This window comes from Balaenoptera ricei, chromosome 1, assembly GCF_028023285.1.
Source record: "Balaenoptera ricei isolate mBalRic1 chromosome 1, mBalRic1.hap2, whole genome shotgun sequence".
NCBI lineage: Eukaryota > Metazoa > Chordata > Mammalia > Artiodactyla > Balaenopteridae > Balaenoptera > Balaenoptera ricei.
Genome location: NC_082639.1, coordinates 28847903 through 28860169, shown reverse-complemented (window position 1 = coordinate 28860169; position 12267 = coordinate 28847903). Strand labels below are relative to the sequence as shown.

Here is a 12267-nt window from a genome sequence, read left to right as displayed (position 1 = left end):
TGTTTTATTTTTCTTCACAGCAGTTATCATCAACTAACAAATAATATGTTTTGTTTGCTTATTCATTTATTATTGGACTTTTCCCCCATTAGAATATAAGTTCCTCAAGGGTAGGAACTTTTGCCTGTTTGTTCATGTTGTATTCCCAGAACATAGAAAAATACCTGATACACAATGAGCACCCAACAGAATATATGTCAAATGGATCAATATTAGCCATTGCCACTGCTTCTGTTATTATTGATTTCAGTTATACAACAGCCAAACAATTAAGGGCTTGCATGAGATTGAACTATACCAGAAAGCCAACTAATTGATCTATAATGAGAAAAAAAAAACAAGCCACAAAGAAATACTTCACTTGACAGCAAGAGCATCCTTGGAAAGGCAAGAACTATAATATTAAGGACTGCCTGAATATCACAGCATGAAAACAGAGAAAGGGAAAGTGGGTGATCTCAGCACACTGTAAGAATATCTGCTACAGGGCTATATTCACTATTGGTAAATTCCTGTCATACAGACCACAATGCTTAAATCATCTTATCTAGACCCCTCTTGGATAATGCTAGAATTAAACAGAGCTTCTGAGTTTACATTCTTCAATACCCCAAGATGATTCTTCTGTCTTTACACTTATATTTTTCTCATGTCCAATACCAACACATGATAATAAAATTTGAATTTCCAGATAGTTCTATTTTCTATAGACACCAGTAGCTTCACCTATTTTTATAAATTTCTGCTACCTTTGGACAGTTAAAGAGTGACCTTTCTTCTTCATTCATTAAGTATTTACTGACTGAACAATGATGTATCGTGCATTCTGCTAGAATCTGTGAAGGATAACCAAGTATGAGACAGCAAACCTGCTATCAAGAAACTTAACATCTTAGAGAAAAAAAAAAAGCCTACATGTTAAAAGAGTTTAGAGAACAATACGATTCATAATAAACAAATTACATGTATTTAAATGTATAAGAAGCCTACTCTTTCTAATCCTTACCTGTTGACTCTACGAGGCCGTTTTTCTGGTTTAATATCCACGTCATAGTGATACACATCTATTTTAGGAATCTGAACCTGAAAATGATTGGCTAACAGTCGAATTGGTTTTCCAACAGTTCCAAGGCCAGGACGACGAGGTGGCTGAAACAGGCTGGTTGGAGGTCCTGAAGAGAATGAAAGATATTTGATGTGTTACTTGTTTGTGAAGGATAATATTCCCCTCATGATCATGATGATGATGATAATAGCTATAGTTGGAAATTCCCTGGTGGTCCAGTGGTTAGGACTCTGCACTCTCACTGCCAAGGACAGGGGTTCAATCCCTGGTCCAGGAACTAACTTCCCACAAGCCACGCAGCACGACCAAAACAAAACAAAAATAGCTACAATTATTGAGATCTTATTATTCACTGAACATACTCTGATATACAAAAGTCAAAAGTTTTTTGACCTAAGATTCTCTAGATTTCTAAATATTTTGCCATGTTGCTATTATTCTGAATATGGGGGATGTCAACATTAGACACAGTATGATGAACCCTCAGAGGCAATCTACTGTCTAAAACCTTTTAACAGCATCAGTAGATCTACAGCTAGGCTTACAAAATTATATGCATTTAAAAATAAAACCATCTCGGACTTCCCTGGTGGCGTGGTGATTAAGAATCTGCTTGCCAATGCAGGGGACACGGGTTGGAGCCCTGGTCCAGGAAGATCCCACATGCAGTGGAGCAGCTAAGCCCGTGCACCACAACTGAGCCTGCACTCTAGAGCCCACGTGTCACAACTACTGAAGCCCACGTGCCACAACTACTGAAGCCCGCGTGCCTAGAGCCTGTGCTCTGCAACAAGAGAAGCCACCACAATAAGAAGCCTGTGCACCGCAATGAACAGTAGCCCCTGCTCGCCGCAACTAGAGAAAGCCCCTGCGCAGCAACGAAGACCCAATGCAGCCAAAAATAAATAAATAAATTTATTAAATAAATAAACAAATCAAACCATCTCTAAACTCTGGGGGCCATCACCAGTTCAGGCTGAAGATGATCCATTAATCCTCCATAAATTAGCCTGCATTATTATAGTTTATACAGACTGTAGGAGATTAAACAGCAGCTATATTTATCAATTTAATTGCTAACTTACATAGTGAAACAACACCAATAATGCTAGACTTTCTTGCTTATAACGTGATATTTTAAAAATCTGGACAGTCTGATGTTTCCTGATCAAGATCTAGTTCATTTCTTCAACAAACATTTATTCATTTATTATATGTCTAACATGTACTGTGGACTCAGGAAAAAGACAGAGCCTCTGCCTTCAAGGAACTTACAGTCTAGACAAGTGGTTCTCAACCTGGGGTAGCTTTTGTTCCCCAGTAAACATTTGGCAAATGTCTGGAGACGTTTTTGGTTGTCACAAATTGGGGAGTGATACTGACATGTAGTGAGTAGGGGCCAGGGATACAGCTAAACATCCTATAATGCACAGGTCAGCCCCCCAAAACAAAGAAGTATTCAGTCCAAAGTTTCAAACAGTACTGAGGCTGGGACTTCCCTGGTAGCGCAGCGGTTAAGAATCCGCCTGCCGGGGGCTTCCCTGGTGGCGCAGTGGTTGAGAGTCCGCCTGCCAATGCAGGGGACACGGGTTCGAGCCCTGGTCTGGGAGGATCCCACATGCCGCGGAGCAACTGGGCCCGTGAGCCACAATTACTGAGCCTGCGCGTCTGGAGCCTGTGCTCCGCAACAGGAGAGGCCGCGATGGTGAGAGGCCCGCGCAACGCGATGAGGAGTGGTCCCCACTTGCCGCAACTAGAGAAAGCCCTCACACAGAAGCTAAGACCCAACACAGTCATAAAATAAAAATAAATAAATAAATAAATAAAAGAACGTGAATTTCTAAAAAAAAAAAAAAGAATCCGCCTGCCAATGCCTGGGACATGGGTTTGATCCCTGGTCCGGGAAGATCCCACATGCCTCAGAGCAACTAAGCCCATGTGCCACAACTACTGAGCCCGCGTGCCACAACTACTGAAGCCTGTGCGCCTAGAACCCATGTTCTGCCACAAGAGAAGCCACCGCAATAAGCAGCACACGCACCGCAATGAAGAGTAGCCCCTGCTCGCCACAACTAGAGAAAGCCCATGCGCAGCAATGAAGACCCAACGCAGCCGAAAATAAATAAATTTAAAAAAAATAAAATTAAAAAAAAAAACAACAGTACTGAGGCTGAGAAACCCTGGTCTAGATATGGCAGTCATTCCAAATTATTCCATTGACGGTTCACAAGATAGTCCATAAAAAGAAAGGATTCCATAAGTTAAAGAAACTGCAAAATCCCTCCCCTGCTTAAAATTCCAATGTATATTATCATGTTAAATTCTCTAATAAGTCACGTAATAAACCTGTTAAACTTTAACTCATCATTTACCTAACTTGTTTTTCCCTAGAACACACACACACACACACACACTCTCTCTGTTTTTATTTATTTTTTTAGATTTTTTTTTTGATGTGGGCCATTTTCTTAATATAAATTTATTTATTTTATTTATTTATTTGTGGCTGCTTTGGGTCTTCATTGCTGTGCGCAGGCCTTCTCTAGTTGCAGCAAGCGGGGGCTACTCTTCGTTGCGGTGCACAGGCTTCTCATTGCGGCAGCTTCTCTTGTTGCGGAGCACGGGCTCTAGGTGCGCGGGCTTCAGTAGTTGTGGCTCGCGAGCTCTAGAGCGCAGGCTCAGTAGTTGTGGGGCTTAGTTGCTCCGCTGCATGTGGGATCTTCCTCGACCAGGGTTCGAACCCGTGTCCCCTGCATTGGCAGGTGGATTCTTAACCACTGCGCCACCAGGGAAGCCCCTGATGTGGGTCATTTTTTAAGTCTTTATTGAATTTGTTACAATACTGCTTCTGTTTTATGTTTTGGTTTTTTGTCCGCTAGGCATGTGGGATCCTAGCTCCCAACCAGGGATCCAACCCGCACCCCCTGCACTGGAATGCGAAGTCTTAACCACTGGACCATCAGGAAAGTCCCTCTCTCTGTTTTTAAAATCAAACATCGATCAATACTCAGTAGATAAGGATTTAGGGAAACACAGTCTGGGAAATATCTGTCTACAGAAAATCTTACTCCTTTTTGATTATAATGTCAAATGGACACTGGCCTAAAAAATAAACATCTTTTCTGCTATGAATAGGTGTTGAGTAAAGTGAGCTGTGTTTACAAAGGAAAGTTACAACAGGTTTTCTTGTTGCAATGGTATTTCACCAAGAACAAAGACAATTCACTAAGGAGAGAAAACTTTGAAGCAAGAAGCTGTTCTGTCCAACATCACTTAGGAAAATCAAAGCAAACACTTTAATGAAATTTGTGTTGACAGATCACCACATACTAATTCTTAAAGTACTGAAAATCTTTTCACGTATTAAATTCACTGTTCCTTCTTCCCCTAAATTATACTCATCCTTCAAAACTCAGGTTGAGTGCAACCTCCTTGGAAAGCCTTTCCAGAATCTCCCAGGCTGGAGGATGCATCTTCTGTGTTCCCAAGACTTTCTGTATAAGGGAGCACTTAGGACAAGTACCTAGAAACAACTTGTTAAATTACTGTCTCCTTCACTAGACTGCAAACTCTTAGAAGAAATGGACTTCCAGTTCGTTGTTATCTCAATACCTAATTCAATGACGAGCACATTGTAGTTCTTCAATAAATGTTGAACTGAACAGTACCAATAATCCCTGTAGCAGATCCAGGTAGAAACTAAACAGAAACCTAGTCATTTCTAAAACAAAAGAATTGACGATTATCTTTTCATTAAAACAAAAAAGCACTTATTTTATACTAAAAATATTATTCCTTGGAGTTGAGTTCCACTTCTGGTGAACAAGGGGATCTACTCTTGGTGTGATACGGCATTTATAAACAAGATAAGAAGTAGATAATAAATAATATCAGAGGTAGACAGGCATACTGAATTAACCCAATTAAATCATATAGAAAAGTCAGCCCTGCATATTCCAAGATATGCTTAAGCAATCTTTGTATCGCAAATCCAGCTTTATGACAGAAATTTTTTTTTAAAATATTATTATTATTATTATTTTTAAAGATTTATTTATTGATTGCTCTGTTGGGTCTTCGTTTTCTGTGCTAGGGCTTTCTGTAGTTGCGGCAAGCGGGGGCCACTCTTCATCGCGATGCGCAGGCCCCTCACCATCATGGCCTCTCTTGTTGCGGAGCACAGGCTCCAGACGCGCAGGCTCAGTAGTTGTGGCTCACGGGCCTAGCTGCTCCGCGGCATGTGGGATCTTCCCAGACCAGGGCTCGAACCCGCATCCCCTGCATTAGCAGGCAGATTCTCAACCACTGCGCCACCAGGGAAGCCCTATGACAGAAATTTGCAAACAGAAATTTGGATCAAATGACTTGCCTAAGGACGTATGACTAGACTAGGTCTCCTAACTCCAGTTCAGGGCTTTTTCTTCTCCAATTTACTTCACAGTCCTATGGCATCTATACCTCTCTAAAGTACTTGATGCCCTTTAAAGAGGCAGAGGCAGAAGAAATGAAGGAAAGGGATTAAGAAGTGGAGAAAAGCAGAGTGTGTTTCTTTTCCATGGCAAGAGAGAAAAGTTAGAAGGTGAGTGATCATTCCTTTTAATAAGTTTAGAAGACTTATTTAGAAAGATATATTCTAAAATTGTTCATCCCCAAAGCTGGTTTCTTTGAATTTATCAAACGACTTATGAAGAAATAAATCATAGTGGCTAAGGCTCTGGAACCAAACTGCCTGAGTTTCAGTCCTGGTTTTACCACTCCCTAACTGCATGACCTAGGGCCAGTTTCTTAGCCAATCTGTGCATCAGTTTCCTTATCTATAAAATGGAGGAGGGGGCTTCCCTGGTGGCGCAGTGGTTGAGAGTCTGCCTGCCAATGCAGGGGACACGGGTTCGAGCCCTGGTCTGGGAGGATCCCACATGCCGCGGAGCAACTGGGCCCATGAGCCACAATTACTGAGCCTGCGCGTCTGGAGCCTGTGCTCCGCAACGAGAGGCCGCGATGGTGAGAGGCCCGCGCACCGCGATGAAGAGTGGCCCCCACTTGCCACAACTAGAGAAAGCCCTCGCACAGAAACGAAGACCCAACACAGCCATAAATAAATAAATAAATAAAATAAATAAACCCAAAGTTTAAAAAAAAAAAAAATAATGGAGGAGGTATGATAATAATAGCATCCATCTCATAAGGCTACTGTGAGGATCTCATGAGACAATGTATATAAAAGGCTTAACACGGTGCTTCACAATGGTAAGCACTCGATACATGTTAGCTATTATGATTGCGCTTGCATGAATGTTGTTATTGCTCAAAGGTCTTCATGTGGGGAGCGTCTCCAAAACTTAGTGACAAAGTCAGAGAATGACATCTTCCAAAAAGGTAACAAATATGACTCAACACAGATTAGATGAAGTCAGCTTAATAGAAGAGGAGGGCATTAGACTAGGAGTCAGGTGACCCAGACTCACCCTCACCACTCAGCCTTGAGACCTTGATAAAGTCACTTAAGCTCTCTGAACCTCTTTTCTCATCTGTAAAACGGGGATCATACCTGCCTTGCCTACCTCACAGAGAATTAAATGAGCTAACAGCCAAGAAAGCACTTTCCAAACTGTAAAGCACTGTAAAAATCAATATTACTATTAATATAAGCAAAATAAATGGTAATATAATTAAATATATTTATTTCCAAGTTACTGTTGTCAGAAATCGAAATTGGGTGAGGGAGAGCAGAGCAAGACTAAACATGCTTCAATGATTGTTCAAGCTAGGAGGGAACAGAGCATTAGATCCATGTGCTTTAACAAAGAAGCAGGAAAGCTTCTCTAGGTTCTTAGCCTGGATGAAATATCCCACAAGACTATCAACTCCCTTTGCTCTAATTCCATGCTCAGCAAGCAGCTTCTTGTTATTAATTGGGTTTCCAAGGTACTGTGACACCAAAAAAGGAGTTTGCTAGACAGCAGGCAAGAAAATATTCCAGTCAACAGAAAAGATCTACGTGACATTGTGGCTTATTCATTAGTGTCTTATAAATGTGGTTAGTGAGAATTAATTTTCCTCAATCCTGGGTGAAATGATAAGTCCTGCAAAATCTAAAATCAAACCAAAAAGAGAGTCCCTGGGATGTTCCTAACACCGCCAGGTTGATCTTTTCCATCAAATTTGGTTTGTATACACAGTTACATAGTCTCTTTCAATATCAGCTCATAAATGCAACAGTTGATTCAATTATGACTTTCTAGCAGGGGAGGGAGGGAAGAAACATTTGTTGAGTATCTCCAATGCATTACTATCTACAACAACACTTCCCACATACATTACCTTATTTCAGTCTCACAACAATCTTGCAGCACATAATTATTATTACCCTTATTTTATAGATGCGGAAATGAAGGTTCAAAGGAATTAAGTAATTTGCCCAAGGTTATACAACTATTAAATTACTAGATTGGATTTGAACAGAAGTCTGTTACATTCCTAAAGACCTGATCATGCCTTTAGCCGGGGGAAATAGCTGAAGTAACCCAGTGTAATACACTGAGGTTTATCAAATAATATTAATGTGACAAAACCAATTTATTTTTAAAAGGCATATGAAATTTGACTACGAAGTCCTTTAAAAAATACTCTAAGGGGCTTCCCTGGTGGCGCAGTGGTTAAGAATCCGCCTGCCAATGCAGGGGACACGGGTTCGAGCCCTGGTCCGGGAAGATCCTACATGCCTCGGAGCAACTAAGCCTGTGCGCCACAACTACTGAGCCTGTGCTTTAGAGCCCGCGAGCCACAACTACTGAAGCCCGCGTGCCTAGAGCCCGTGCTCCGCAACAAGAGAAGCCACCGCAACGAGAAGCCCACGCACCACAACGAAGAGTAGCCCCTGCTCACTGCAACTAGAGAAAGCCATGCACAGCAACGAAGAACCAAAGCAGCCAAAATAAATTAATTAATTTTAAAAAAACCCCAAAACTCTAGGGACTTCCCGGGCGGTCCAGTGGTTAAGACTTCGCCTTCCAGTGCAGGGGGTGGGGGGGTTGGATCCCTGGTCCAGGAACTAAGATCCCACATGCCTCGTGGCCAAAAAACCAAAACATAAAACAGAAGCAATACTGTAATAAATTCAATAAAGACTTAAAAAAAAATACTCTAAGCAGCAAATTAAAGTGGAGTTGAATCATTCAGCTATGTAAACAAGTTTCAAGTAAACAAACTTGCAAAGTTTCCAAACTCAAATGGTAGACTGAGTTTTCTATGCGCTAAAAAAATGAAATGCTCTACAACTAAGTCTACTATGTAGATAAGGTATGATATTAAAGTTAATTCTAACACAGCCCCTAAACCCTGCCCTACTTAGCCAAGACATCAGAAACTTGTTGGGGTTCCAGGTGGGAGCAGCAGACTCCAATCTGCAGGGCATTTGTTACAACTTGGAATGGTTCTTCTTGTTTGGGCAGAGTCGGGGAGATAACGAGAGGCCATTCATAATACAGTTTCCAAAGCACTTTCTCCTTCATTTGATCCTCACAACCACTTCTAACCCAATTAGAAGATACTCGGAGTATTAAAGCCTGAGCTGGAGCCTCTGGCTGGTAACTCGCCTGTCACTGAGGAGCTACGACAGACCACTCTGGGTCTCTTGCACAGACTGACAGGTAGACAGAGGCAGAAGACCACACTGCCCGAGACTTCAGGGCCTTTGAGAAAGGGTGGACACTTTGCCCCTTGGCCTTCGGGGCTAATGGGAAGTGTTTAGGGGAAGTTCTCTTTCTTCCTTATCTGAGGGCTCTGGACTGTCTGTCAGTGCAAAGAAAAATAGGGGTGCGGCCCCAAGCCAAGAATACCCCTGGTAGTAGATGGTGGAGTCCTTCCCGGTCCGGTCCGGTCCGGTCCGCACCAGGCCTCCGCTGCGCACCTGGCACAGATCGCGTCCCTTCTGAAGTCCAAACTGGCCTCGCCTCCACCCTGGAGCACAGACCACCTCCCTGAGGTTGGGTCAGGTCTCCCTGAGACCTGGGGACGCGGGTCACCTTCCTCGGTGACCTCGTTCCTTCCTTAGACATCGAGAACTGGCTCAGCTCTCCAGGCTGGGGCGCGGAACCCGCCACCGCCGAGGCCAGGGTCAGCTCCCTCCGCCTTGTGCAATGGGGTCTCCCTCCCCCAGGCCTGACGGCCCAACCCAGGCACGCACAAGCCGATGGGGGCCACGGGGAGCTGCCAGCCCGCCGCCCGCCCACCCGTCCCCGGGTCCGGTCCTGGTCCCAGCCCGAGCGTCCTCCTCACCGGGTCCCAGCGCCTCCATGGCGGCGGCGGGGGCTGCCTCGCCGCGGTCCCCGGCGCCTCCCGCTCCGGGCCCCGCCACCGCCGCCGCGTAACGCTTGATCTCCGGAATATTGGCGCTATGGGGGCGCCGCGGAGACGCGGGCGCTGAGCAAGGGGCGGCGGCGGCGCCCGGCCCGGGAACAGGGACCCGGCTCCCGCGGCTCTTCCGGCCTCAGCGACAACAAAAACAATCCCCGCCGCCGCCGCCAGCGGGAGCGGGAGCGGGAGCCAGCGCGCGCGCCCGTCGGGCGGGGAGAGGGTGCGGGGCGCGCGCGGCCAGGGGTCCCGGCTCACGGAGGGGGCGTGCACAGCTCCGGAAGCCGGGTCCACCCGGCCCGGCGTGGGGCAGGGGCGGGGGTGGGCGCGCGCGCCCTCAGGGGGCAGCGCCCAGAGGACGTGTCGGGGGCGCGCCCGCCCGCCCGCACTGCCCTGTAGCCCAGGGAGGCCTTCCCCGGCGAAGGGCTCTTGGGGGCCTACATGCTGTCCTCCCAGAGAATCCCAACACACAAGTGCCCGGAGAAAGATCGGGATTGCAGACCCCGCTGGTCCAGACACAGCTCTCCACTTCCTCCCGTGGAAAGTGTCCTGAGATTCACGTCAGACACCTCTCCTCCTTCCTCCCACCTCAGACCACTTCCTTCTCCTCTGTCTCCTCTTTCTCCACTGTCCTGGAACTGAGAACACCGGGGTCACCACGGACGCAGCATTTTCCTTCCACTTCTTCATCCAAGACTGTACACCCAGGTGCTCTTCCCGACCCATGCAGCCGAAAGCACCACGCGAATGGACTATGATGAATGATGTGTTCTCTCGCTGTCTATGACCTCTGCTCAGCAAGTCACCAGTCACTTCAAAGAGAAAAGTGTTGCTTTCTTGGATGACTTCACCGTAGCAGCCAAGAGCCAAAGGAGCAACACCCCACTCCAGGGTGGTGCAGTCAGCCCAGTAGACCCAGCATCCTTGGGGCTTTCAGTTGGGACTTTGAGTTGGAGAACATAGGCCAAGAAGGAGTTTCTAGTCTTCACAATGAGGCAGCTCTGTGCCCACCAGTTAAAAAGGGACAATGTGTATGTGTTGTACTCGTTTGCTAGAGCTGCCGTTACAGAGTACCACAGATTGAGTGGTTTAAACAACAGAAATTAATTTTATTACAGTTATGGAGGCTAAACATCCAAGATCAAGGATTGGTTTCTTCTGAGATCTCTCTCTTTTGCTTGTAGATGGCATCTTCTCCCTGTGTCTTCACATGGTTTTTCCTCTGTACACATCTATGTCCAAATGTCCTCTTCTTATAAGGACACTAGTCATCCTGGGTTAAGGCCCACCTTACAGACTTCATTTTAAGTTAATTGCCTCTCTAAAGACCCTCTCTCCAAATACAGTGAATTCTGAAGTAATGAGGCTTAGGATTTCAAGGTGTGAATTTTGAGGGGACACAATTCAGCCCATAACACGTGTAGTGAGATAGTTATTTGAGCACCTACAATGTGCAGCCATAGAGCCAAGCAATTTTTGTATGATAAAAATGATTTAAAACAATTTTCGGGGGCTTTCCTGGTGGCACAGTGGTTGAGAATCTGCCTGCTAATGTAGGGGATTCAGGCCCTGGTCTGGGAAGATCCCACATGCCGCGGAGCAACTAGGCCCGTGAGCCACAATTACTGAGCCTGCGCGTCTGGAGCCTGTGCTCCGCAACAAGAGAGGCCGCGATAGTGAAGAGGCCCGCGCACCGCGATGAAGAGTGGCCCCCGCTTGCCGCAACTAGAGAAGGCCCTTGCACAGAAATGAAGACCCAACACAGACAAGAATAAATATAAAAATAAATAAATAAACAAATAAAGATTACTAAAAGCACAATCCATTTAAAAAAAAAAAATTTTTTTTTTCGGGGCACACCATGGCCAGGCACTTTGTTATGGGCTTCACATGTCATCTAATCTTCACAACCACCTATAAGGTAGATATTATTAAGAAAGGTATTTGTGTAGATGAGGAAACAGCCTCAAAGGAGCTAAGAAAATCAGGCTCTGCATTACATGATATGGCTGAGAAGCATGGAAAAATTGGAGTTCTAAATCCTGCATTCTAGTCCTGGCTGATTCCATCCCCTGCTGGCTACAGAACTGAGACTTTTAATCAAGTAACTGGACTCTAGTTTACTGATACCATACTCCAAGTTCTTTCCATAGTGCCATGCTGCTTCTCCATTAAGCCAGATATTCACTGGAAACAATGATAGGGGACGGAAAGTTTGAAGGGGAGGAAGTATTCACTAAAAGAAAAGACTGGTTGACAGTTAAGAGGATAAGGAAAACCAACTAAAGGCCAAGTTTTTTTTTTTTTTTTATAAATTTATTTATTTTTGGCTGCGTTGGGTCTTCGTTGCTGCGCGTGGGCTTTCTCCAGTTGCGGCCAGCAGCGGCTACTCTTCGTTGCGGTACATGGGCTTCTCGCTTCGGTGGCTTCTCTGGTTGCAGAGCACGGGCTCTAGGAGCGCGGGCTTCAGTGGTTGTGGCTCACGGGCTCTAGAGTGCAGGCTCAGTAGTTGTGGTGCGTGGGCTTAGTTGCTCCGCGGCATGTGGGATCTTCCCGGACCAGGGCCTGACCCGTGTCCCCTGCATTGGCAGGTGGATTCCTAACCACTGTGCCACCAGGGAAGCCCCCAAAGGTCAAGTTTTGAGTTAAGCCTAGTAGCCACCTCCCTTCTCCACTCCAGGCTAAATTCTTCCCATTCACACAGTGCTGGTGGCTTCCAGCCTGGTTTGAGGCTGACTTTCCCCCTCTCACTTTCTAACAGATTTCCCCCCATATTTTATTTGGTACACTGAGCAGAGACCATAGCTTGTTTCCTGTACTGAAAATAACCTCAGAAACCTGAGTATGAA

General features: G+C 45.4%; 1 protein-coding gene across 2 annotated transcripts in view; it reads right to left on the bottom strand.

The window, feature by feature from the left end:
- LOC132363294 (protein argonaute-4) overlaps positions 1 to 9715 on the bottom strand; it is a 39315-nt gene extending 29600 nt beyond the window's left edge. For both annotated transcript variants that reach the window (XM_059919028.1, XM_059919038.1), the window contains exons 1-2: positions 9344 to 9715; positions 1007 to 1172 (exon numbers count right to left, since the gene is read on the bottom strand). In XM_059919028.1, coding sequence (XP_059775011.1) covers positions 1007 to 1172; positions 9344 to 9362 — 185 coding nt within the window. In that variant the 5' untranslated portion in view covers positions 9363 to 9715. The remainder of the gene's footprint in view (positions 1 to 1006; positions 1173 to 9343) is intronic.
- Positions 9716 to 12267: the final 2552 nt, after the last annotated feature.